Below are 22,543 nucleotides of genomic sequence, written 5' to 3' on the forward strand. Positions count from 1 at the left end.
AAATAATAGAAATATTATAAATGTCTACCTATACTGAATTGTTAAAATTAAAATGAATTTCTCACAAACATATGGTTACCAAAGGGGAAACGGGGGGAGGGATAAATCAGGGGCTTGGGATGAACACACACACACTACTGTATATGAGGTAGATAACAAACTAGGACTTACTGTATAGCACAGGGAACTCTACCCAATATTCTGTGATAACCTATATGAGAATAGAACCTAAAAAAGAATGAATATATGTATAACTGAATCACTTTGCTGTACACCTGAAACTAACACAACATTGTAAATCAACTATACTCCAATAAAATTAAATTTTTTTAAAAAAAATGTATCCTTTAAAAAAAATAAAATGAATTTCTCTCTCTCATTATAATGGAATACTATGGAGCCAAGAAAAATCATATTTTAGAAAAATAGCTTATGAGTTGGAAAAATGCCTTAGCATATTTTGATGTATTGATATATGCTTTTGATATATTTTGATATAAAAAGTATTTATTAGGTATGATCCTAATTAAGGCAATATTAGAGAATAAGCATACTTAGCAAATATATAGACACTGACACACATATAAAAAGACACTAGATCCACTTATGACAAAAATACTCAACAAAGTGGGTATAGAAGGGACATAACCTAAGAAAGGCCACATATGACAAACATACAGCCAACACCACATTCAACACTGAGAACATTTCTTCTAAGATCAGGAACAAGACAAGATTACCGACTCTCACCACTTTTACTCAACATAGTATTGAAAGTCCTAGCCACAACAATCAGACAAGAAAAAGAAATAAAAGGAACCCAAATTAGAAAGGAAGAAGTAAAACTGTCACTGTTTGCAGATGACATGATACTATATAAAAAAAAATACTAAAAACTCCACCAGAAAACTATTAGAATAAATGAATTCAGTAAAGTTGCAGGATACAAGATTAATATACAGAAATCTGTTGCCTTTCTAATAATGAATTCTCAGAGAAATCCATAAAATAATCCCATTTACAATGGCATCAAAAAGAAAAAAATACCTAGGAATAAATCTAACTATGGAGGTAAAAGACCTGTACTTGGAAAACTGTAAGACACTGATGAAAGAAATTGAAGACGCAAGCAAATGGAAAGATACACTGTGTCCATGGATTGAAAAATTAATATTGTTAAAATGACCATAATTACCCAAGACAATCTACAGATTTAATACAATCCCTATTAAAATACCAATGGCATTTTTCATAGAACTAGAACAAATAATTCTAAAATTTGTATGCAGACACAAAAGACCCTGAATAGCCAAAAGAATCTACAAAGCTAGTCATCAAAACTGGCACAAAAACAGGCATATAGAGGAATGGAACAGAAGAGAGAGCCCAGAAATGAACCCAAGTGTATATGGTCAATTAATCCACTACAAAGGAAGTAAGAATATACAATGGAGAAAAGACAGACTCTTCAATAAATGGTGTTGGGAAAACTGAACAGCTACATGCAAAATAATGAAACTGGATTACTTTCTCACACCATATACAAAAATTAACTCAAAATGGATTAAAGACTTAAACATAAGACCTGAAGCCATAAAACTCCTAGAAGAAAACATAGGCAGTACACTCTTTGACATTGGTCTTAGCAACATTTTTTTTAAATCTGGCTCCTCAGCCAAGGGAAATAGAAGTAAAAATAAACAAATGGGACTACATCAAACTAAAAAGCTTTTGCACAACAAAGGAAACTAGCAACAAAACAAAAAGGCAGACTTCTATATGGGAGAAGATATTTGCAAACAATATATCTGATAAGAGGTTAATATCCAAAATATACAAAAAACCCATACAACTCTACAACAAAAAATCAACCTGATTAAAAAATGGGCAGAGGAGCTGAATAGACATTTTTCCAAAGAAAACATATAGATGGCCAACAGACATATGAAAAGACGCTCAGCATCACTCATCATCAGGTAAAAGCAAACCAAAACCACGATGAAGTATCACCTCACACCTGTTGGAATGGCTATCATCAAAAAGACAAATAATAAGTGCTGGTGAGAATATGGAGAAAAGGGAACCGCAGTGCACTGCTGGTTGGACTGTAAATTGGTGCAGCCACTATGGAAAACAGTATGGAGGTTCCTCAAAAAGTTAAAAATAGAACTATCATATGATCCAGCAATTCCACTTCTGGATATTTTTCCAAGGAAAATAAAAACACTAATTTGAAAATATATATGCATTCTCATGTTCACTGCAACATTATTTACAATAGCTAAGATATGGAAGCAACCTAAGTGTCCATTGATAGACAAATGGATAAAGAGGATGTAGTGTATTATATACAATGGAATATTATTCAGCCATAGAAAGAATGAAATGTTGCCAACTGCAACAACATAGATGGATCGAAAGGGTATTATATTAAGTGAAATAAGTCCGAGAAAGACAAATACCATATGATTTCACTTATATGTGGAATCTAAAAAACAAAACAAATGAACAAACAGAAATACACTCATAGACACAGAACACAAACTGGTGGTTGCCACAGTGGAGGACAGTGGGAGAACTGAATGAAATAGGTGAGGGAGATTAAAAGGTACAAATTTCCAGTTATAAAATTAGTGTTTTCAGGCACATTTAAACAGGGATTAGCACTTAGGCAATTCTTACTGGCTCTTAATTTTCTGGAAGTTAAGGCAAAAATGGAGTAGCAGGTTCCTTTCTCTAGCTATAGAAAACACATTATTCAGGGTTTTTTTCCCCTGGAACTGTAGTCAAACAGGACTTTAGCTTCATTTGAGTCCTTATATGAAAGACCTCATAAAACATTAAGCAGTAACTTCAACTGTGGCCTTAAAAACAGGTAGCATCTTTTAGGCATTGATCCTGTGATAAATCATAATCCACTACATAAAATTAAATATAAATACAATTCTGTTTGAGATCTGTGAAATCTCTAGCAAGAGATGGGTCCTTATAACATGCATTTAGGTAACAAGTATTTTTAATAAAACCGTAATAATCTATCCTATAATGCTCTAATTTCATTGGTTGAACAAAGGCTCAGTTAGAAGCACAATGTCTCCTTTTATTCAAAAAGAATGCCTTGGGACTTCCCTGGTGGCTCAGTGGTTAAGAATCCGCCAGCCAATGCAGGGGACACAGGTTCGATCCCTGGTCCGGAAAGATCCCACATGCCACGGAGCAACTAAGCCCGTGTGCCACAACTACTGAGCCCACGTGCCACAACTGCTGAGGTCCGTGCACCTAGAGCCCGTGCTCCGCAACAAGAGAAGCCACCGCAATGAGAAGCCCACGCACCGCAACGAAGAGTAGTCCCTGCTCGCCACAACTAGAGAAAGCCCGCGTGCAGCAACAAAGACCCAACGCAGCCAAAAAATAAATTTATTTATTTATTTATTTATTAAAAAAACAAAAATGTCTTTAATATCTCAATATATTAAATTAAAACCACCACCAGTCATTTCCTACAAATATTTTAATAGGTAGTTCATGTGTTTTTGTATGCTACTCATCGAATGTGTAACATACTAAGTCACATCAAAACCCTTTTACTTCAAATTTGAAAATGTTGTATATAAAGTGTTTAACTGCATTCTTAGAAAGAGCATAAATAAAATTATCTAGAGAAGAAGATTGAGGTGATCATGTCAACTTTACCCTACCTTTATGTAAATAACTATTTCACCAGTCATCCAATCAAAGGCAAAACAAAACCAAGAAATGAGTCTTTCTCTTGGCTGATCTAGATGTGCCAACCTCTCCTTGACCTAAATCCTAACTATCATACCGGGTAGCTGCCCGCACTTTGCTTTGCTCCTATCCATGGCCACATCACTGCCTCGTCTATATTCTCAATGACTATGATGCCAAAATGTACCTTTGGGAAAAACATTGCTGATACTTGAGATATCTATCGCAAAACAGTTATGACATACCCCAGACGTCCCTGTTTGCACTCTGATACTATTATTTTATTCAAACATTTCCATTTCTTACCATGTGCCAGTACGAGACCCTATACAAAACAGACTGGAGACAGATATGTGAGGGAAAAAAATGGAATAAACTATTATATTTGCTATGGTAACATTATGTACATGGTTCAATGAAAAGTAAAGGAAAGAACTGTCAAGTTTATCTAAATAAGGATAGCAGGCTCATTACTATATACTATGTGTTCATACTCATGTTTTAATGAGCTTCAAAGTATTCTTTCATTCTAATATATTGGGATTTAAGGATCGAGTGAATAGTCCAACCATTTTTCTAGCCTTTATATATGCTTTTTCCACTCACAGCACTCCTGAAATAACCTAAAATACAGAGCAGGTATTCATCCTACAGCATTTTATTAATACTGTATTATTAATACAAACAGCATTAATTAAATGATCGGTATACAAAGCTGGTAACACCCCTCTCCTATGCCATCTAAGAACCACTTTGGGGGTGTGGGGAATACTTGTCATGTCTGCGGCAATCCAGCATCCTTTGAACACCATACTTTTGACTCAACAGTCTCACACATACTGAGCCCTGTCTCTTCAACACAGAAGCCAGAACTCCAACTTACTTGCAGCAGGGTAAAGGCATGCGATGCACCCACATGGGACTTTAGTCTGGGAAGCTGGTGACATGAGAAAATAGATGCAGATGTAACCCATCTTTCAGTAAGTGTGGCAGCAGAAGCATCCATCTTTTCAGGTCAGAAAGCCCAGAGCTTCTGGGGCCCAGTCCAGTATCATCATTGGACGTTACGAAGTCCAGAACAAAACGCGACGTCCGCACTAGGTGGAGACAGCCTTGGTGTCTTTGCTGGAGTAGCCACTGAGGTCTGGTCTAGGTATCGTTTCTGGATGTGCAGTGACTGAGCCAGACACCCTAAGTATAATGCAGATTCTTTGATGCGTCAAATATATTTTAATAAGTTTCTTTCCTGCGTAGTTAAGCTAAGGTAAATTTTATTGTTTGCAACACTGGCACACTTCCAATGGCTGCTGACCGTGGCGGGTGCCTCGCAAGGGACATCTGACCCCAAGCTTCCCTGATAATCACAGAGCGGTACCCTTGAAGCAGCCACTTCCCACCCCTCGAGAATACAGACGACGTGTGGATAGTTGCCGGCTCTCTCGGCAGCCTGCCATTCTGCTTCCCCAACAGTCAAAACACAGCTCAACAGCTACCGAGTCAGCTATTGGAAGCAAACTACATTTCTTTGCTCCTGGGTAGCACACCCTTTCACTCCCCTCCTCCAAACCCTAGCACCCAACACCATGAATTTTCTTCACCTCAAGAAGTATCTGTATCTCCCTACTATTTATCTTCAGTCTCTAAACCTCTACATTATAAAACATTTTTCCAAGTTCACAGTGACTAATTTGATAGTTATGTTTGAAAGTATTTTCAAAGAGTTTTTGAAAGTCTTAGTGAAGTACTTAAACTTCTCCTTTTACTTCTTAATAGACCTGGTCATTTTATTCAGAAAAAAGTTCTCATAGGGAAGTCACATTACATTTACTTAATTGACTTATCCTGTTAAAGTGTTTGTTCAGTGAGTCCATCCATTATTACAGATCTTACCGGCCTATCTGACATCTATTGGTTCCTTCTGGAATACTAATTTTAGTGGCTTATTTTTGTATAGTATAATTTTAAAACTTAATAGCAGTTTAGTGTTTTCATCTATAAACTGAAGGCTCCATATGTTGTCACTTTTTAACAAGTATAGTTGGCATATGCAGAAATATATATATAGGTAAATATACATACACACACACTAATTTGTACTCTGTCATAATTCAACAAGACAGGGTTGAAATTTGCTTCCATACAGTACATAAAAGGCAATATTACTGAGCAAAGTGTACTATAAGTAAAATGGAGATGGAGTTATACTAACTAACAAATTATTCTCAAGCCTTTGAGCAGCCTCTATTCATATATGAAATACTGTATCAGCTCAAGTCCATGACATCTCATACCACATATGGAGAGTATGTGTGGGATTGTAGGAACCCATTCTGACGTTTTGTATTAGATTTTGCAACACAGCTACTACTTCAGGTATTTGATCAACAACTCCTGTGGGTTGACAAACCTAATAACTTCCACTTTTCTGTTTGAGATTTCTATACGTTCAATTTTAGAGAGTTCACCCTTAGAAAAAAAACGCATGTGATATAGGAATTAAACAGGATACTGACCAAAGGGCACACTCGTTCCTTGGCCATAAACACTCCCTTTCCTCAATGAGAGTTAAAAGTTGGAGCCTAGAATGCAGGCAGAGATTACAAATACTAAGAAGCATTAATCAAAGCACACATGGGGGATCTTGGCACTAATTCTTTATGTTACTGGTATGAATATACATCACACCATTAACATAAAGAATTATGGGAAAAAATAGATATTTAGCACCACACCTAGAAAAAGGATCAAAACTGATATATAGCCTCAAGACTATATGGGGGACTCCCTTGGTGGCACAGTGGTTAAGAATCCACCTGCCAATACAGGGGACACGGGTTTGAGCCCTGGTCCGGGAAGGTCCCACATGTCGCGGAGCAACTAAGCCCGTGTGCCACAACTACTGAGCCCGTGTGCCACAGCTACTGAAGCCCACGCACCTAGAGCCCGTGCTCCACAACGAGAGAAGCCACCGCAATGAGAAGACTGAGCACCGCAACGAAGAGTAGCCCCCGCTCGCCGCAACTAGAGACAGCCCGTTCGCAGCAACAGAGACCCAACACAGCCAAAAATAAATATTTTTTTAAAAAAGACTGTATGGGAATAATAGCAATAATTGACTGCTTATGATATGCTAAGCATTTCCCTAAGAGATTTGTAAGTATTATCTCATTTAATCCTACAACAACACTAAGATCAATCTTTGTAACCCTGTTTTACAAATGAGGTACATAAGGGTACTAAGTGTATGACCTTCTCCACGGTCATACACTTAGTACTATTGAAGATGGGACTCAAACTGAGGCAACCTACGCCCAGACCCTGTGCTTTATATGAGTTACTATACTGCCTCTCTATTTTCCCTCTTGGGTCTTTGAAATTATGTATCATAGATTTCTGACTATGTGATTGAAGTTGTGGGGAGGAAGAAGAGGAAAAAGGGGGAATGCTTAGAGAAATACCTAGCATAAAGACATTTTCCTCCTCTGGGGATTTGAGTGATGTTATTACCCTAAGTAAAAATTGTGCACCAATGTTACTCAAATATTAGTAAATACATATCCTGGCAAAATATGCTTCCAGCTATTCAAGCTAACTGCTTTTTTTTTTTTGGACTGGCTTTTTCAGAGCATTCATGATATTTTTAGCTGTGTTTCCCATATGCATAACAGATTGAACAAGAGGCTATTGCGTTAATAATCAACCAACTCTCAATAATTAGCCACTTGCTTCAACATCAAATGTATTTCACCTGCAGTATGTAGACTTGAGAATTTCTAAAGTGTGCTTGCAAGGTTCATCAAGCTGCCCAGTGCCACAATCAAAAACACGCGCTTGACCTGCAGTAACTGCATGTTTCACGTATACGTGTATTCTCTGCAAACTGTTTCCTGATCACTTGAGTCCATAGAGTGGTTGCAGCTATGAAAAAAGCACCCCAGGTAAGACAAACTTCCTAAAGGAAGGAAAACAGATCACTTCTATGAGTAGGGTATCATGTCATCATTAATTCAACAAATGGGTATTGAGTGCTACTTTGTAGTACAGGTAAGGAGGATACAGTAGGAATAAACACAGATCCTGTTCTCAAAGAGCTCAGTCTAGTTCACAGAGTAGGCAAGAAAATCAGTATTATGATACACTGATAATTCTTATAATCAAGAAGGCAAAGACATTGTAAGAGCCAAGCAGAGGCATTTAGATGAAGGATAAAGACAGTGTATAAATCACACCCTGGGGCTGGATAGGGAAATGCTTCCAGAATAAAGGGCACTTGAACCAAATTTAAAAGACTGAGAGATTTTTATCTAGGTTTACCCTAGCTCAAAGGAATTCCAAATCCAGAGAACATAATCAACAACTGTCTTTAGAAAACTGTATCAAAACAGCAAACTACAGGTCGGTTGGTGTGACTGAATGACAGTGTACATGTGGAGGTGTCGTGAGTGATGGAGCTGGAAAGATCTGCCAAAGGCTTGATTCCAAAAGCTGCTTGTCCTAATAGATGCTTATTCTTTGATGCTCACATATCCCCTTTGTTAAAGATAAATTAGTATATGACAAAGAGCATAAGTGGAAAACAACTGCACAGGTTCTGATGAAACATGGTAGACTGAACAAATAGAAGATTGAATAAATCAAACTCCACTAATATAAATGGACTAAAAGAGAACAGTTACTAAATAAAAAGTGAGTGATCCACCAGACAACTAGAATGAACACAACAGCAAATGAGAGATGTTAACAAAATTTTGGAATATGGAAAGCAAATGAATGGATGGTAACCGATTTAACAGATCTGAGACAGTTGAATACATTCAGAGGATGAACAAATACGACCCATGACCAGTTGTACTGCAGAATCCCAGAAAAGTACAGGGATTAGAGGCAAAGAGTGTTTATGAAAGTGGCTATGAGGGCTGGGGCAAGTACCACTCCTGCCACCTTGGAAAAAGAAAGTCTGCCATGGAGAATGCAAACCAAAAGGCATAGTAGAGGGAGGGCATGAAGTACCATGTCACAAACAAAGGGATGATGTGAAAATCTACATGTTGAAGGGTGGTAGTCCTAGGCTTCTGGGATGCTGGCCGCCAGACGTATACCTCAAAAACAGGATATGAAAAGATTCATCTCTGGAGAAATTAACTGGACCAAGAAGGATGTTTAAACTGATACTTAAAAGACTGGCACAACTTCGAGTAGCATGAGTAGAACATCCCAGGCAGACAGTACAGCTTGTACAGATACACAGTCATGAAGGAGTATGGCAAGTCTCAAAAGCTTCAGCATGTTTGACCAATGGAGTGCATGGTGTGAAGAGTGAGAAATGATGGGGACAAGTACAGGCCCACCCATTAAAGGCTTCTAAGCTAAGGAGAGGTCATTGCATGTTATTTATACACAAGAAGGGAATTTCCACAGAAGAATGACATGATCAGATTTAGAAAGACAATTCTGGTTGTAGTATAAAAGCTAATCAGGGTGCAGGTAGAATGTAATAATGAGAAACCAGCTAGGAGACTGTGACTTTCTTATCTCTAGGAGGAAAACTAGACACCGAACTAGGGCAATTGTAATATTATAGAATAGAGAGGAGAGTCAGGATTCCAGAGACATTTATAAAGTATGATTGAATATATATGTATAACTGAGTCACTTTGTAGGCAGAAATTAATACAATGTTGTAAATCACCTCTATTTCAATTAAAAATTTTTAAGAATAAAAAAAATAAAGTAGGATTAATGGAATATTTTTCTCAACTGGATGCAAGGGAGAAAGGTAAAGCAAAGAGGCAAGGATGAATCTTCTGTTTCTAGCTTAGGAAACAGGAATGGTGATGATGTCATTAACAAAAATAGGGAACATGACAGAACTAATCCCTTTGACAAGGGAAAATAATGTAGTCAATTTTGAGACACAATGTTTAAGTTACCACCAGACATCTAGGAACAGAAGTTCTATAGAAAGCTGGAAATTATCTACAATTCAGGAAAGAACTCACCTAGAGGTACAGATTTGAGTCAAATTTTTAAAAAATCAAAAACTCTGAATCAGCATAACATGCATAATGAAGCCATGGTAAGGACTGAGGGCATACAGAGTAGGGAAATGCACACCACCACTCCCAGGACTCTTAGCTCCATGCCCAGGGAAAGCATCACAAAGCTATCGGAGCGCTCTCTCTTGCTAAACCCAAAGAGGATTTCAGAAACCTTCTCAGTATTGCTCCCCCAGCATCCACTACCAACCAACCAGAGTTGGCACTTGAATTAAAAAAACATTTGTCTTCCTGACGCAAAGCAAGAGAAGACAACCAAGGACTGGACTCTGAAGAAAAGGTTCTTAAACATCTTCCACCAGCTTCCTGTGTGTGTGCTGTTGTGAGTATAGGTGAGAATCCGGTGAGAGGATACTGTACATTCATGTGAACCAAACCTTAAAGCACGTCCACATCCATAGGCTTAGCTAACCTTCTTTCTCATTACTGAGTAATGAGGCCATCTGAACTATTGTCCCTCTACAATCCAGCCTCCACATTGCAGCCAAAGCAGAGATTTGATTGTATCACCCTCCACTCTCATCCCTGCTACTAAAACCTCTTTACAGCATCTACTTGCTCTTAAAATAGAGACGAAGATTTTTCACATGGTCTACAAACCTCACTGGGTTTAACCCCCGACTCTCCAGCCTATATTGTACCATGAGCCCCCGCCATCCATCCCCAAACTACATTCTGTACTTTCTGTACTGCTTCCCTCCACCACAGGCATTTGAAGATGCTGTCTGCCATCCGAAGGACTCTTGCCATGAGTCTTAGCTAACTCCTAGTCATCCTTTAGGTCTTGGCTTTAATTCCACTTCCACGGAAGCCTTCCATCAATGCTCAGGTATCATCACAGCACCATGTGCCTTTCTTGCAGAGCACTTACCAAAGTTGTAGTTTCACGTGTCCATGTGCCCTGTTTGATTGGCTTTGGTGATGTGAATTTTGATACTGTATTTTCACTCTGGGAAAATATGCCTATATGAAGTACTTGTTAAGATTTTACTTCCATGTTGAAATAAATTAATATGGTTTAAACACACAAGAAACGATACTTGGCAAATACTATGACGTATATTTCAATAGCCATTTTAATTCCATCAAAACGATTTCATCATTTCCTAGGAAATTTGCAAACTATTACTGAATAAATAGTCACATTACTTCCTGAAATTACGTGCAGCTGGAAATCCTGCTGGCTCCAAAAACAGGAAAATGAGAAATCTCTTCTCTCCTTTAATTGGATTTACACATTGCTCTTCAAAAATATTACAACCGTTATTGTCCTCAGCATTGTCTCAAGAGTCATTAAGAATCACATTCCATTTAGTTTAGCTAGCTGTGTGGAACACCTCTTACTTCCTGCCTCTGAGTATCCCTTCTTTATAATAGGTTTTAAATTAAGACCACAAAGCTACTCTAGCCCCTTATCTATAGCAACAACATCCATTTGTGCCATTTCTTCCCTTAATTCTTCCTTAAGTGAAAGATGGGCACCACGGAGTAGAAGCTACTGTCATGGTAATACATGACTGGGAGCATCCTCTTAGCTGGTGAGTAATATACAGCACTGGCCTTCTGATGCATTGCTGACCCAAGCTAACCCAGGAACTATAATGGGGTCCCATTAATGAAAGCACTACATAAATTGTACAGTCTTTCAGCAGCCAAATCCAAGGAGAAACACAAGTTTCACTTGGGCGCTGTTGTCTTAGTTACACATGACAACTCCTGGATACAAATTGTGCTTAAGGCAAAGCTGTGAAACACACACACACACACACACACACACGCAGTCCCACACACTGCCCATATATCATCCGAAGCTCCTTAGCACTTGGTCTATACTTCCATATACATCTTCACCTTCATTGCCCCAGGCCTTGTGATTCACCCTAGTTACTTAGGCCACACCCAGCTTCACTTGAAGAAAAACAAACAAACAAACAAAAGCCTCAGTCAAAACAACCTACCTGGACTTCTACTTTCTTGGCATATGCTTCAGACCTGGGCCCCTCTAGCCAAAACAGGCTGTTTACCTAATAAACTAATTTGTACTGAGGTATTAAGTTACTAGATTATGCATTTCCCATACCATATACATTTGAAGCTTATTAGGGGAAGCCAGAAATGACAGTACCTTCAGTTAAGTGACCACTGGTGGGAATTTGGGGGAAAGAAAAGTCATCAAAGGATACCAGCTTAGGAACTGGCTATCCATTTGTTCTACCCACACGTATGTATTCACCTTGTTAAACATCCACTAAGGAGAAAACAAGGGATAGCAGATAAGAATAAATCCTAGTTGCCAGAATCCCATTCAATTCAGTAACTGAATTGATACAGTCCCTGAATAGGGTCCCTATTTTCAAGAATCTTACAGTCTGGGGTGCTTGGCTATGTGTCAGTCTTGAAGTCAAAGGCTCTATAACTTACATCCACTAGAATATATGCTCCATGAGGGCAAAGACCTCCTTTTGGCAACTATCAATTCAGTGTCTTGCACTGAGCTCACTGAATAGTTGGTGAATGAATGAATACTAGTAGTATGGTCTTGCAAATGTTTCTTAGCCTATTTTCCCTACCATGAAATAGGAAGGACAATATTCACTTCACAAGACTTTTATGTAGATCAGATGACACAGAGATGGATTCCTTTGGCACAGAGAGCTTGCAACATATAAATAAGCCAGACCAGCATACAAGGACATAGACTAGATTAGGAAAATTGATAGTGGAACAGCAGATTTGGAACAATCTGTGTTGAGAGAGCTAAAAATTAACTATACTCTCACTATACAGCTAACCAGGGAGGTGGTAAGAAAGTAAAGGACTGAGTCTTAAATTAATTCCAGATATCCCACAATAATCAAAATATGGTGATGGGGCATCACAGGTGATATGTGATCCTTAAAATGGGCATGATAATACAATACTGCTGAGGATCCAGAACATTCTGTTTTGTCCCCAGCTCTCACAATGCTAACAAGTCATTAATTAATTCTGCGTCCTGGTTATCATTAAAGAGGTTCTAACCAACTAAAGAGTTATTTAAGACCAGTAAATACGAAACATGGGAAAGAGAAATGAAAAACTTTCTCCAGGGCTTTGCTTAACTTTGAAATATGTCTCCATTTTTAACATAGATCATAACTGTCCCTCTCCAATAAAGATCCAAACAAGTAAGAATTTATTTCCAAGGTGATTTAATAGTTAATGAATATATTACTGTATTAGGTACTGTGTCAGACACTACATCACGTTATTTTGAGTCGCTGTCTCACAAAATCTAGTCTGTTACACAAAGTCCTGCCATCCAATATACAAATACTTTGAATTGTTCCTCCAGTAGGAGTAAAAGAAAAATTGTACTGACTTATTACTGGGAATGTGTGAAATACTGAGCCAGAGCTTGGTAGCGCAGTCAGTACCCTCCGAAGAGAGTTTCCTCCCAAATGACAGAGGATACTTCATGGGGACAACAAACCTCATTAGCACCAGAGTTTAAACCTGTGACTAGCCGTTGAGCCCATAAGATTTGTGACCATGAAACATGTTGCTAGTTCTCATCTTGGAAACTGAGAACAAAAGCAGTATTTGAACACAGTACCTACTGTTTGACATGTCTTTCATTCCAGTTCCTTAATTATAGCCCATGGAGAGAACATGGTACACTTATCACTAAGCTATCTGGTCCATCATAAAATACATCCATTTGATCATTCAACACACATTAATTAACCACCTATTATGCCCAGGAACTTGACAAAGATAAGCAAGATAAGACCTTGTGAGGGACACAGACATGGACACAATTGCTTTACAGCATTTGAAGTGTGACCACTGCAGAACAAAGTCAAATGGAACATAGACCATGAGGGTCAACAAAGTCATCAAAGAAGTGGTGACAACTGAGCTGAATATTAAAGAATCAAAAGAATATTTTTCAGCCACTGGTGATAAAGGGGATCATTCCAGTCAGCAAGAAAAGTATTTCAAAGACACAGACTGAAATAAGCAAACTGATTTTGGGAACACCGAGTCACCTGTCCCCAACAGGTGGAACAAGAGGAGACAGGAGAGGTAACTGAAAAGGTGGATTAAAGCCAAATCACGAATGTTCTTTATTAATTCATAAACAAATATTCATTGGGCATTTAACTATTTGCTAGAAATTATCCTAGATAATGTAGGCACATGGCAAACAAAATCCCTGCCCTAGAGTCTAGCATATGCTACGCTGAAGAATTTAGACCTTAGTTTAAAAGCAACAGAGTTAAGCAGGAAAAACAGCACAAGCAGATTTACAGAGGTAACTCTTTCGACAGTGTGAAGAATGAACTGGAACAGAGGAAACTAGACACAGTAAGATGAGTCAGAAGGTTACTTAAATAGAGCAGATGAGTCCTGCTTCTGCTCTGTCTTCCATGAAACATCATGGTCTTCTCATATACGTATCTTCATCAGGAATCTGTAGAGAATATTCATTCCAAAATTTCATTATTACTTGACTGAGTTCCCACAAGAGATGTGAGTTTTTTCTCAAACCTTCAATTTCTACACAAAGAATATATTTTTGTTAGAGCCGCATCATCTTGCACCACTAGCTACTATCAGTCATTCTGACTCATTTCCTGAACTTTTAGTTGCTCCAAGAGAACCTCATTTTGTCCAAGACAGTTGAGACAGGGCCAAGCAGACTAAAGCCACCTATAAGGGCCCAGTGAAGTCTCAATTTCCAGAGAACATCCAAAAGAACAGATGAATCAAGACTCCTGGAAGCTAGAGAAGAGGAACTAGAAACCGGTTTCCTTCCTCTAAACCATGCTTCCTGAGGTAATTAGGACCTCCCAGATCTATGAACTTCCAAACTCTATCCATTTCGTATGTATCCCAGAGTCTCAAGAATTGCCCAAAGCCTTGAGATTCATGTGAGAGAGCCCTAGAAATGTATTCTTTTGTCTATGGAACTTCACACATGTACATCTATTATTTCATTTGCTCCTTGTAACAATCAAAGGAATAAGGCAAATCATATGTAATCAGACCCATTTTAAAGATGGAAAATCTAAAACCAAGAGAGAGCAAGACTTTGACTCAAAGGTATGTGCTCGTAAGTAGCAGAATCAGAACTAGCATCCAGAGACTGACTCCGTATCCACTCCTGGACTACACTCTTTGCTTTATCTCCATAGTGCCTCCTAAGCCATCAGTCACTGCCTCTCTCCTATCGTGCCTACACGTCTGCAAAACAATTCCTTGCTCTCCTAATGTTGATAAATAACCTCCTTTTTGTTAACCTAGACTTCATGAAGCAATCACTCTTATTTTCTAAAGCTCAAAGCCATCTATATTAACCACTAAATAAAATCTCTTTCCTTTAATGATCCCCTTCATCTTCCTCTCCAACCTCCTCAGAGTTGCTGAGAAGTTGAGCTCTAGTCAACCCACATCGACCCCAGTAAGCTGCAGGCTATTTTTAGTTCAAGACTGACATATTCAGGCAGCAAAAAGAGCCAGTGAGACGCCAAACTCCGTATCCACCCTGGAAATGAACAAAAATGGGAAGCAAGCTGGCTGGTTCCGTGTCCCTTCAGATTTATTATAAATTGTCCGAGAGAACTTGGTGAATTAGCAGCGAATCCATTCGAGGAATGCTTTGCCTCGGCCAATCCTGGAGCTGACTCTGCTAAACCTAGGCCTCCTGAGGTCTTTCAGAAATATTACTGTCACATGAAGTCCACACAGCTCAACCACTGCTGCCAAGAACGAGGCCCAGAAAGCAGTGGCCAGCTTGGTGCTGGTCCCACTGTGCAGTTACAGGAGGTGAGGGGCAGCATCTGAGAGAGGAAAAATCTCCTAAGTAGGAGTCAGAAAATCTAGATTCCTGACCACTTATGAGCCACGTGACACTGAGAAAGTTGGAGCGTGTGGCCTTGCCTGGCAGCCTCTTCAGGATTCCCTCTGCCTCGGCCACACTGAACCCCTTCACCCAAAGTCACACCCTTCCAGGAGTAGCCTGCATACAAGGACTAATCAAGGGATAAAGGACTGGAAATTCTGGCCCAATGTGAGGCATCTCTGACAGGCCTTTTCAGCTCCAGAGCTCCCCATGGGGTCAGCAGAGGCTGCCAGCCTGGGCCTATATCTAGCTGGGCTCCTCACCTGCCCAACCCTGCTTATAGGTCTTACCCCAAGGAAACTCCCTAACATACAACCATAACAATAACCCCTGTCTCAGAGCGTGAATCCTGGAGAACCCAACATGCAACACCAATAAATCAACATCATTGACACTAACAGTGAACTCCAACAAAATGACACCTCTAACAAGAATCCTCTGAAAATCAAGTTCCTTTATTTAGGTGAAGAAATCTTCACAAACCATGCAAAGTCACACCGGTGCTGCAGGGTTAGAGAAGATCTCTGCTAAGTTCCTGAAGAACAAAAAGACAAATAATCGTAATAAAATGCAGCAGTTCTGGTTCAAGGTGGCAACGTAGAAAGATCCTGAACTCACTTTCTCTCATGGATACACCAGTTCTACAGCTACATATGGAACAACTACCTCTGAAAAAACCTAAAGGCTGACCGAGCAATGACTACACATCAGACCAATGAGAAGAAAACCATATCGAAGTGGAAACAGAAGAGGAGAAAATAAAGAGAAGACCAGAAGATGGTGACACAGCCACAAGCCAAAGAATACCTGGAGCCACCAGAAGCTGGAAGAGGCAAGGAAGGATCTTCCCCTAGAGCCTTCGGAGGGAGAACAGCCCTGGTGACACCTTGATTTTGGATTTCTGGCCTCCAGAACTGTGAGAAGATAAATTTTTTGTGTAAAGGCAAAAAATTTAAAAATTATATTAAATTAAATATAGCCTTCTGCTTCCATTTCGTCACAATTGAGTGGAAGCAGATCCTGGAGGCAATCATGGAATCAGAGAACTGTTTTCTCTCCCCTCAGCGGCTTTAGCCTTCTCTACAATCCCCCTGGATTTGGTCCTGTACTACCCCCAGTGCCTGATGCCTTCCTGCTCTCCAACCCCCTCTTTCATATCAGTGGGAAAATAAGAGGACGCCAAAAGCCTGTACTGTCTCAGACATATCACTGGAATTATATTTCTTGGTTGACAGATTCTGATGGTGGGCTCTGTGATAAGCATTCAGATCCCCTTTTCAGGGCTGAAGGGCTTATTTCCCAATGGCTGTAAGAGCTGCTGGCAGATTCCTCAACTCTCAGCCCTCTCCAGGAACTGACTTCAGCTGAAGACAGCTGCATCCCCCATAAACAGAAGCCCATAAGATGACTAGTCCGTACACAAGTTTACTGACCCTCTCACCCCAACTCGGGGCAACTCTGCAGGGCCTCCCCAGCTTCTGAGCTCCCTGTGAAGTTGGCTGAGGCTACGTGGAGACAGCATCGCAGCCCAATTTCTGCCTCTGCCCAATGCCTCTTCCTTTCCTTCCCCAACAAATACTGGGCCCCTAATAAGTTCCCTGCACACTAATGTCTGTCTCAGAGTCTGCTTCAGTTAGTACCAGTACCCTCTGAGAAAGCAAATACGAAGATGAGATTTTGGTATTTGAATATTCTCTGGCTGACTAGCAATGAGAACCCCATCACTGGTGGTGGATCTCAGGTAACTCCAGGTCCTCCTACCTGCCCTCCACCTACTCAACATGGACCAGAAGGAGCCAGAAGAATATTATAAAACTAGATTCTAAGAAACCTGGATCGAAGTAGACAGTGCAATTGTTATATTCACCCGTGGTGAACTGGGATGATACAGCAGTGGGAAGAAATGGTTTAGCAGGTGCAATGTACCAGGACTTGGAGAATTTGAGGAAATAGACATTCTAAGAAAAATATAATTAGAGCAGTTTCTGAGAATTTATGCTCTGGAGAAAAAGAATGAAAGTCTTGTGGTTATAAATCATTAATTATAAGCTATATGTGAAATAAAGTTGGAGGACTCATACTTGCTGATTTCAAACTTACTACAAAGATACAGTAATCAAGACAGGGTAATACTGGCATAAAGATAGACATATAAATCAATGGAGTCCAGTAATAAATTCATACATTGATAGTTTTTGACAATGGTACCCAGTCTATTCAATAGGGAAAGAATAGTCTCTTCAATAAGTGATGTTGGGACAACTGGATATCCACATACAAAAGAATAAGGTTGAACCTCTAACTCAGAATATACAAAAATTAACACAAAGTGGATCAAATACTTAAATTTAAGAACTAAAACTATAAATAAGTTCATTTGTATCATTTTTTAAGATTCCACATATAAGCGATATCATATGATATTTGTCTTTCTCTGCCTGGCTTACTTCACTCAGTATGATAATCTCTAGGTCCATCCATGTTGCTACAAATGGCATTATTTCATTCTTTTTTATGGCTGAGTAATAACTCAGGCACAGAAAACAAACTTATGGTTACCAAAGGGGAAGGGGGAGAGGGATAAATTAGGAGTTCGGGATTAACATATACACACTACTATATAAAAAAATATATAACCAATAAGGACCTACTGTATAGCACAGAGAATTATACTCAGTATCTTGTAATAATCTAACAGAATGAATCTGAAATAGATATATATATATAACTGAATCACTTTGCTGTACAACTAAAACTAACACAACATTGTACATCAACTATACTTCAATAAATAAATAAAGAACTAAAACTATAAAACTCTTAGAAGAAAATATAGGGGCAAACCCTCACGACCTTGGATTTGACAATGGTTTCTTAAACATGAAACAAAAAGTACAGGCAGCAAAAGAAAATTAGATAAATTGAACTTGACTAAAATGAAAGATTTCTGTGTATCGAAAGTACACTATCAGGAGTCACTGTCGTCTCTGGGTCTCCCGTCGGCCCGATGGAGGAGGAGGAGGAGGAAGCGAGGGCGCTGCTGCCTGGTGGCCCCAACGAGGCCGGCAGAGGCGCCCCCGTTACCCCCCCTGCCCCCGGGGCGCTGCCGGCCCTCTGCGACCCCAGTCGCCTGGCGCACCGGCTTTTGGTGCTGTTGCTGATGTGCTTTCTTGGTTTCGGCAGCTATTTTTGCTATGATAATCCTGCTGCCCTTCAGACTCAGGTTAAACGGGATATGCAGGTGAATACCACGAAATTCATGATGCTGTATGCCTGGTATTCTTGGCCCAATGTAGTTTTGTGTTTCTTTGGTGGCTTTTTGATAGACTGCGTATTTGGAATACGATGGGGCGCCGTTATGTTTAGTTGCTTTGTTTGCGTTGGACAGGTTGTTTTTGCTCTGGGTGGAATATTTCACGTTTTTTGGCTGATGGAATTTGGAAGGTTTGTGTTTGGGATTGGTGGGGAGTCCTTAGCAGTTGCCCAGAATACATATGCTGTGAGTTGGTTTAAAGGCAAAGAATTAAACTTGGTGTTTGGACTCCAACTTAGCATGGCTAGAATTGGAAGTACAGTAAACATGAACCTCATGGGATGGCTGCACTCTAAGGTTGAAGCTTCAGTGGGTTCTGCTGATCACACAACCCTTGCGGTCACACTTATGATCGGGGGTATAACATGTATTCTTTCACTAGTCTGTGCCTTGGCCCTTGCTTACTTGGATTAGAGAGCAGAATGAATCCTTCATAAAGAACAAGGAAAAACAGCTGAAGTTATCAAGTTAACTGATGTGGAGGACTTCTCCTTACCCCTGTGGCTCATATTTATCATCTGTGTCTGCTATTATGTTGCTGTGTTCCCTTTCATTGGACTTGGCAAAGTTTTCTTTACAGAGAAATTTGGCTTTTCCTCCCAGGGAGCGAGTGCTATTAACAGTATTGTATATGTAATATCAGCTCCCATGTCCCCAGTATTTGGGCTTCTGGTGGATAAAACAGGAAAGAACATCATCTGGGTTCTGTGTGCAGTGGTGACCACTCTTGCTTCCCACATGATGCTGGCCTTCAGGCTGTGGAACCCTTGGATTGCTATGTGTCTCCTGGGACTCTCTACTCATTGCTTGCCTGTGCATTGTGGCCAATGGTGGCATTTGTAGTTCCCAAACATCAACTGGGAACTGCATATGGCTTCATGCAGTCCCTTCAGAATCATGGGTTGGCAGTCATTTCCATCATTGCTGTCATGATATTGGATACTTGGGGATATTTGTTTTTAGAAGTTTTCTTCATTGCCTGTGTTTCTTTCTCACTTTTATCTGTGGCCTTACTCTACTTGGTGAAGCGTGCCCAAGGTGGGAACCTAAATTATTCTGCAAGACAAAGGGAAGAAATGAAACTTTCTCACGCAGAATGAGAAGTTTAAATGACTGTGTCATGAGAATGCGCTGCACACACATCATCGGTTTGAAAACTTCCATTTGTTTTTTTTTTTAATTTAGAGTTTAGTCATTAGGAAAAATAATGGTCTGGAGAATTATTATATTTATATTTTGAATACATCTATTTTAAAGTATAACTGTGAGGACTATTTTAGCCTGTGTCTTTTGGATTGCTGAAGAATTCTGCTTTGGAATAGGCTCATCAATGATGAAGTTTAGAAAACTGCATCTGGTACATGCAGGTGATTTTGAGTAAGGACAGTAAATAATGGAAATCTTTGGATCTTGTATTGAGATAATTTCCACAAAGTGTATCTTAGGAATATGGCCTTTTCTTTATCTCAAAGCAAAAAAAAAGTTTTTGAGGGGGTAGAAAGGATATTTTATATAGAATAAACAATGGCATTTTAATAGGCATTCCCTTTTGTAATAGGGAATATTTGAAAGATATTTTTATGAAGTCTCATTTCCACAAAGAGCAGGTTGTGTTCTGCTCTCTTTAGTTACCAGAAGTTGCTGAGCAGTGACCCTTTTGAGCTTCTTTATTTCTGTTACTGAGGACCCTAATCCCTTAGGGACATAATTTTGTGGTACAAACTTTCTGTATGGTTTTTCTTATAGTCCAATTAATTACTAAAAAACGTCCTGTAAATTATGATAATTGCATATCTACAAGGATAAACATTGCAAAAGAAAAAAAAAAAGGTACACTATCAGAAGAGTGAAAAGACAAACCACGGAATGGGGGAAAGCATTTCCCAAACACATATCTGATAAGGGTTTAATATCCAAAGAACGCCTCAATGACAAAAAGACAATCCAAGTAAAAAATGAGCAAAGGACTAAGACATTTTTCCAAAGAAGATATACAAATGGACAAAAAGAACATGCTGTCTTGAGTCATTACGGAAATGCAACTCAAAACCCCAATGAGATCCCACTTTACACTCACTAGGTGACTGGTCAAAAATATAAACAATAACGAGTGTCGACCATAATGTGGAAAAATTGGAACCCTCCTACATTGCTGATGGGAATGTAAAATCATGCAGCTGCTTTGAAAAACAGTCTGGCAGTTCCTCAAAAAGTTAAACATAGAGTTACCATATGATCCAGCAATTCTACTCCTATGTGTATACCTGAGAGAATTTTAAAATATATGTCAAAAAAACTTGTACATGAATGTTCACAGCAGCATTATTTGTAACATCCAAAAGGTGGAGACAACCCAAATGTCCATCAACTGATGAGTGGATAAACAAAATATGCTCTCTCCAAACAGTGGATTATTATTTAATCATAAAAAGGAATTGAAGTACTGATACATGCATATGGATGAACCTTGAAAACATCCTGAGTAAAAGAAACCAGACACAAAAATCACATATTTCATTAAAACTTATATGAAATGTGTGGAATAGACAAATCCATAGAGACAAAGTAGATTAGTGCTTTACAGAAGCTAGAAGAAGGGAATGAAGAGTATTATGGGCTCAGGGTTTCTTTCTGGGGTGATGGAAATGTTTTGAAATAGAAATGTTTTGAATTAGAAGTACAACTTCATGAGTATACTAAAACCACAGAATTTTACACTTTAAAAGGGTGAATTTTATGATATGTGAATTACATCTCAATTCTTTAAAATCCAAAGTTTGGGGAAAAAATAAACAGCTAAGTGTGAAAGTCAGGAGGTCTCCGTGGCAGCATATAATCTTATCTCCTACAGCTGCAGGACAGAGAACACTGAGGAATAGGCCCAGTACTTAGCAGAGTTCCAAAGAAAATTAATTTCTCAATCCACTATGCCAAGGTCAAGGCTGTTGCTGGCAAAAAATGGGACTATGAGATATGGGATAGGAGTCATCTAAGTTGATGCATTATAAATCCAGAATCCATAGATTCCTCTAAGTCCTCCAAGTATGTGTAGAAGTGGCCCACTCCTCCCTGTTAAGGACAAATGCTTCCCACTTGCTCGAACTAGATGTCGAGGCTTCCCTCCTGCTCCCAAAGGAGACTCAGCAATTTTTAATCTATAGTTGGTACCCAAGCACTTTGGCATCCTTTTGCCAAAGAAGCAGTATGCAAGAAGGGCGTCATCATCTTGTCAAGAATAACTGACCCTGATCATCATTAGGAGATAAGGCAGGGTGGAATATATTTGGCACCCCGGTGATCCATTTGGGCATTCTCTGTGTATTCTTTTGCCCAAATTTGAAGGTAAACCAATGAGTGCAACAGCCATAGCCTGAAAAGGGCATGGTGACCAGGGGCTCAACTAGCTCAGAAGATAAGCCAACTAGACCAGAAGAGATGCAAGCTGAGGATGAGGGCAACATATAATAGATAAAGAGATGGGAGTAGATGACTGTCAATTGCCACTCAAGCCCAGCTTACTAATACAGACCTTGGTTTATCCCACTAACTATCCTCTTGTAA

At 39.3% G+C, this 22,543-nt stretch overlaps 1 protein-coding gene across 1 annotated transcript; it reads left to right on the plus strand.

Annotated features, from left to right (window-relative positions):
• The first annotated feature begins 18,667 nt into the window (after nucleotides 1-18,667).
• LOC133100880 (major facilitator superfamily domain-containing protein 1-like) lies at nucleotides 18,668-20,108 on the plus strand. Its single transcript, XM_061205374.1, is given in 2 exon segments — nucleotides 18,668-19,775; nucleotides 19,778-20,108. Coding segments are annotated over 2 exon segments (1,404 nt in total). The 5' UTR covers nucleotides 18,668-18,676; the 3' UTR covers nucleotides 20,083-20,108.
• Nucleotides 20,109-22,543: the final 2,435 nt, after the last annotated feature.

Source organism: Eubalaena glacialis, chromosome 11, assembly GCF_028564815.1.
Source record: "Eubalaena glacialis isolate mEubGla1 chromosome 11, mEubGla1.1.hap2.+ XY, whole genome shotgun sequence".
Taxonomy (NCBI): Eukaryota; Metazoa; Chordata; class Mammalia; order Artiodactyla; family Balaenidae; genus Eubalaena; species Eubalaena glacialis.